At 50.0% G+C, this 6,234-nt stretch overlaps 1 protein-coding gene across 1 annotated transcript in view; it reads left to right on the forward strand.

The window, feature by feature from the left end:
* The window catches only part of LOC106806156 (tyrosine-protein phosphatase non-receptor type 13-like), a gene marked incomplete at its 5' end in the record, with an annotated part of 41,206 nt that overhangs the window by 32,015 nt on the left and 2,957 nt on the right, over positions 1-6,234 (forward strand). Inside the window, 7 exon segments of the mRNA XM_014808017.1 lie at positions 65-258; positions 602-898; positions 1,162-1,396; positions 1,789-1,934; positions 3,516-3,671; positions 5,263-5,389; positions 5,392-5,476. Of these exon segments, the coding sequence (XP_014663503.1) occupies positions 65-258; positions 602-898; positions 1,162-1,396; positions 1,789-1,934; positions 3,516-3,671; positions 5,263-5,389; positions 5,392-5,476 (1,240 nt within the window).

Consider the following 6,234-nt stretch of genomic DNA (forward strand, 5'->3'; position numbering starts at 1 on the left):
TATCCCACCACCTGTCATCATTGCGGAGACTGAGGAGCTCATTAGGGATTATGCATCGTTGCAGACAACACGTTCGACGTTACCATAGAGAAGTCGGCTACTGGCTTCGGATTCAGCATCCGCACGGACGAGCAGAGACGGGTCGTCCGCATCAAGCGTCTGTTCCCGGGCACGCCGGCCGATGCGACAGGGAAGCTGCGAGTCGGCGACATTATCCTGTCCGTAGAGGGCATCGGGCTCGGAGGCATGTCGCACAACGTAGGTGGCGCCACGTATCGCAGTAATGCGCGTCGATGCAACAGACCCCAGATGAGCCCAGTCGCTCTGCGGCTCTTGTATCGTGTATTCATCTCCCTTTTCATATTTCCTTTTTTTTTTTCTCCTGTTTTTTTCCTTTCGTTTCTTCTCTCTTGACGCTCGCCTCCTTTTGCTATCGCTTCCTTCGCTCTCGGCCCTCTCCCCCTTCTTCCTCCTTCGACCATCTCATCTTCCTCCTACTACTCTTTCTTCTACCCTCTCCCCCTCCTCCGATACCACCGCGCATCGTCACATTCCTCTTCTCTTCTGATCGACGCCCCTAACCTCCACATTCTGCCACCAGGAGGCGCTGAACATCCTGCGCGCACGCAGCGCGATCACGCTGACGATCGTTCGTCCGGACGACGACTCCGCCGCCTTCCCCATCACCGACTCCTTCCTGGAGAGCTCCGGGAATTCCGCCGGGATGTCGGGATCTCTCCTGGACGTCTCCCAGCCACCAGGGGGCGCCGACAACAACGGCTGTGCGGACGGACTGCACTGCGGCGAGAGCGAGCGGGCAGACGGTTGCCACGGCAACCAGGACGGTTACCGTAGCGACAAGGAGTCTGATGAGGATAGTGTTGACTCGGGGAAGCAGGTGCGAGTTCCGATATCCCTGTCTGACCTCATAGATGCACGCAGTTGCCAATATCCCTGGCAAACCTCATAGACGAACAAAGTTACTATTATCCCTGACAAATCTCATAGATATACATAGTGCCCAGTATCCCTTTCTAACCTCCTACCTTTACATAGTGCCCAACATCCCCATCCAACTCCCTACCCAACATTAACGGCGGAAGCTCGAAAACGCCACACTGCGTTTTCCGTTGCGCATAACACCAGATGGCGTCATTGCAGCAGCAGCCGCCGGCGATGCGTATGACGGCGGGCACCAGGGGGAGCTACGGGTCGCTGGGTTCGGACTCGGACGAGGGAGGCGACGGGAAAGAGAGGAAGGGCGTGCAGCGCGCGGTGAAGGAGAGACTGCGGATGCTGGAGAAGGCCGGAGCGGTGTTCAAGCGAAGCATGTACGGAAAGAACCGCGTCAGCAACAAACACCTGCCCGCAGGCTCGTCAGATGTTTTACAGACAGGTAAGATAGCACACCTGTACACACCTGTACACTCAGGCAGGTGAGATAGCACACACACCTGTACACACCTGTACACTCAGACAGGTGAGATAGCACCCACACACCTGTACACACCTGTACACTGAGACAGGTGAGATAGCACACACACACCTGTACACACCTGTACACTGAGACAGGTGAGATAGCACACACACCTGTACACACCTATACACTGAGACAGGTGAGATAGCACACACACACACCTGTACACACCTGTACACTGAGACAGGTGAGATAGCACACACACACACCTGTACACACCTGTACACTCAGACAGGTGAGACTCTTCCCTCGTTAACTCCTCTCTCATCTCGTTAACCCCGTCTTCATTAACAAGTTCTCGCTGCTTGCAGAGGGAGAGAGCTTCAACTCCACGTCGTCGTCACGCGCCGTCGTCTACGCCGTCGCCCCCGGCAACGCGAGCCCGCCGACCGATGCCAGGGGGAGCCACGCATCGCCGGACAGCGATGCCAGCACGGACGAGCCGTATACGCCCGAGGTATGTATGTTAGCGCGGGGGGCGAGGGGCGGGGTGGGGCGGGGAGGGGGTGGGGTTTTTACGGAACGCTTTCCTGCAGTAAATTAAATTTTAATCGATAATTAATTGGATAAATAATTTAGTAATTTTATAATTAATTTACTAATTTGATTGAGTATTATTTTAATTGATTAAACGTTGGTCATCGATTAAATGTTACCTGCGCGGTTCGAGACTCGGTTGTGTTACCGTCACTCTCTCGATTTACTCTGTTTCGCACGCTTTATGAGAAGGAGTTGTTGCAAGTTTATGAGAAGGAGAGCACTTCTTAATTGTCCCACATCTCAACAAACAGACAAAGAAATCCTAGATTATAGATTCCTTCTTCTCCATCTAGTTTCTATGCGATGTTTTCGTTGTTTTGTGTGAGAATCTAAAATCTTTGCGCGATTCATGTGCGTTTAAATTTGGAAGTTTGATGATAATTTTTTGTTTTGTCCCGCATTTCAACAGCGATATTCCGTCGAGATTCTATGCGATGAAGTCGTTGTCTTGTGCGATAATCTAATAGTAAGAACAGGGTTGCCAACATTGGGTGATAGGTGAGAGTGAGATGCGAAGGAGTGAAGCGACCGAGGGGAGGTGGGTGTGGGAGGGGGTTTCCCCCCTGCCACGGTAGGGAGCTTTTGCATTTTATAACTTCAATTTGTGCAATTTGGTGCATACTAAAGTGACTGTTTTCAGATATTGTAAGATTTTTTTTGCTGTGCGTGAGTTATTTCAGCGTTTTATTCGTGAAGAGATATTCATGCGTGAGATATCTCAGCATTGTTTTGCTGTGCGTGAGATATTGTAAGATCAGCGTGAGAGCGTGAGATTTGTTCAAATGCGTGAGTCTCACGGTCAATGCGTGAGAGTTGGCAGGCCTGTGATACTGGTGTATCTGAATAATTACATTAAACTGTGGGGATCAGATGTATGAACTGTGAAACAGATGAGTTTCTGATTTGCATCATACCTATTGCCAATATGTTTCACGTGGCTTTTACAAAAACCAAATAGGTCAACTGTGTGATAAACGAATCAGATAGTGTAGAAACAAGTATATGTGTAATTATAAAAAGATAATTACGTATGCTGTCACTATACCTATGACCGAATGTAAGTGTAACGAGGCATATGCATGCATCGTCGGTATTCTATTTCTTTCCAAATGTACTGATGAATTGATTAGAGATTTGGTCAAATGCGTGAGTCTCACGGTCAATGCGTGAGAGTTGGCAGCCCTGTAAGAATTCACGCTCAGTGTGTGGCAAAGTGAGGTGGTTACTATGGTAACGTGCGATTGCCTCCGCACCATCGTAACCTCAGCGGAAACGCGCAGAATCTTAAGTCAAATTCTAAACAACCGATTACGAATAATTAATTAATTACGTAATTAACGTAAACGCTAATCACGAAGTAAAAAATTAACTCGTCCAATTAATTCGAGGCGCCGCGACACAAAACACGAGGCCTCGTTCTCCCGAACAATCGTCGCTAACGACCCCGCGCCGGCGCCCCCTACTGTCGTTGCTAATCGCGCGTCTGCTTCCCTCGCAGAGCGCACTCATGCACGTCGAACTTGTCAAGCCACCAGGGGGCGGTCTCGGCTTCGTCGTCGCCGGACAGCGAGGTCGGGTCGTCGTCAAGGCGATAACGCCGGGAGGGGTCGCCGAGCGATCCGGGAAGCTGAGGGTCGGAGATCGCGTCCTGCAGGTAAGCGCGACCGCCAGGGGGCGCTACGGTGCCTCGCACTGCGACGCTCCGGGAAGCGACTCTCTCTTGAGATTTTTCTTGGTTATATTTTCCTCGGGATATTTTCCCTGTAATATATTTCACTTGTAATATTTCCCCGTGTTGTTTTCCCTGTGAAGATTTCACTTGCGATATTTCACCTGTGACATTTCCCCCTGTTTTCACGTGCGAGTTGTTCCGACGCATAACGTTGACAGGTTTATATATCGCCTGGCTTATTCTTTTGGGATATTTTTTCCTCCCTTGGCGAATTCCCGCTTGGCACCCGCGTGATGCCGTGCGGTGCTGCCACCTGGTGTGAAACAGCAGGTTTTATCGTCAGCGTTTAATTACTTGTAAGAGGTTGGAGAGAAACAGAGATTATGGGGAGAGAGCGACAGAGGGGGAGAGGGTGTGAGGGGGATTGTTTGAGGGGTAGGTAGGACAGAAAGAGCGATTTTGGGTGAGGGAGGAGGGACAGAGACAGAGAGAGAGAGAGAGAGAGAGAGAGAGAGAGAGAGAGAAAATGAGAGTGAAAGAGAGTGAAAGAGAGAGAGAGAGAGAGAGCGAAAGAGACAGAGAGCGAGAGGGAGAGAGAAACAGAGAGAGAAAATGAGAGTGAAAGAGACAGAGAGCGAGAGAGAGAGAGGCAGACAGAGACAGAGAGAGAGAGAGTGGAGAGCGAGAAAGTAAAGTAAGGAGAGAGAGAGAGAGAGAGAGAGAGAAGAGAGAGAGAGAGAGAAGAGAGCGAGGAGAGAGAGAGATAGAAATGAGAGGAGAGAGAGAGAGCGAGAGAGAGAGAGAGAGATAAGAAATGAAGCGAGAGAGAGAGAGGAGAGCGCACGACGAGAGAGAGAGAGAGAGGAGAGCATAAGAGAGGGAGAGAGATACAGCTGTATTTTTAGCTCATCTGACGAAGTCTTGCGATAGCTTGTAGAATTGCATGATCGTCCGTTGCGTGCGTACGTGCGTCGTCAAAGTTGGGCACCAAATCTACAACGGCTTCGACCATACGGATTCAGAAAGTCGGGGACGTGGGGGAGTAATCCGAATCGAGTGTGGATGTCGGAACCTGGGGTCCAAAGGTCAAGAGGTGTAAAAAGAAGGGACATTTCCTCCTTAACTTAAAGTATAGGGAGGAAAATGCCAGATTGCGGCACATANATAGATAGATAGATAGATAGATAGATAGATAGATAGATAGATAGATAGATAGATAGATAGATAGATAGATAGATAGATAGAACACACACACACACACACACACACACAGAGAATGAGAGAAAGCGTCAGTTAGAATGCGAATTGCGAGCTGCTATTCGCCCCCCCCCCCAGTAACCGTGAAATTAATATCTATCTAGCACACGCACACGCACACGCACACGCACACGCACACGCACACGTGTGCGTGTGCGTCTGCGTGTGCGTGCTGCGTGTGCGTGTGCGTGCTGCGTGTGCGTGTGCGTGTGCGTGTGCGTGTGCGTGTGCATCTGCGTGTGCGTCTGCGTGTGTGTGCGTCTGCGTGTGTGTGCGTCTGCGTGTGCGTGCATGCGTGCGTGCGTGCGTGTGACAGGACATTGCAGCGTTCGGCAAGCTCGACGGAGACTTTCCCTACCCAATCATCGCAGACGAGAAGCGCCAACTGGCGGTGAAGCTGGGCATGGTGGATGCGGTGGAGAGGGATGCTGCAGGGCTTCCTCTCACTGCCGAGCTGTCTTCATCATCGGACCGGATAAGAAGCTGCGTCTCTCCATGCTCTACCCGGCAACCACCGGCCGCAACTTCACGTGAGTACCCGCGCGCTCGCGAGCTTTCGGATCTATGCGCCGCGGATATTACACAATGACCAGTAGCCATGACAGTAGACAGTTAGGTGAGAGATCGCGGATAAATCTTACAGGGAGCGAAGCGTATACCGGAGAATGCTAGCGAAACTTATCACCCTCGCCCCTCCCCCTCCCTTTCCTTTTCCTTCCTTCCTTCATCCTTCCCCTCCCCTCCCTCTCCCTCCCACTCCCCCCTTCCTCCCACTCCCCCTCCCACTCGCCTATTACCGTTGAGTCAGGAACGCTTTGCCGCCCCTTTTGCCGCGAATTTTCTCTGGAATATATGTATTGATGTACAGCCCCCTGACAAGATAACGCGCACGCTGGTGTACTAGAACAGCGAGATCTNTGCGTGCGTATGTGTGTGTGTGCTTGCGTACGTGCGCGCGCGCATGTGTGTGTGTACATTATGCATTATCGTATATAGTATTTATTATTATTTATACAGTTTTAAATAATTATTATTAGTTTTAGCTTTCGCACGGCGTTTCATTTTGATAGGTAGGTATGTCGTCGTAAACTGATGATGATGATGATGATGATGATGATGATGATGATGATGATGATGATGATGATGCTGATAATAACATAGGCATAGCTATGTATAAATATATAAATGTATATGTATATGTATTATTTATATATCAAGAGCGTACAAAGAAGGCCTTCTTTATACGCTCTTGTGTATATATGTATGTATATAGATAGATAGATAGATA

The sequence above is a fragment of the Priapulus caudatus genome, unplaced genomic scaffold (genome assembly GCF_000485595.1).
Source record: "Priapulus caudatus unplaced genomic scaffold, Priapulus_caudatus-5.0.1 Scaffold145, whole genome shotgun sequence".
Lineage (NCBI taxonomy): Eukaryota > Metazoa > Priapulida > Priapulimorpha > Priapulimorphida > Priapulidae > Priapulus > Priapulus caudatus.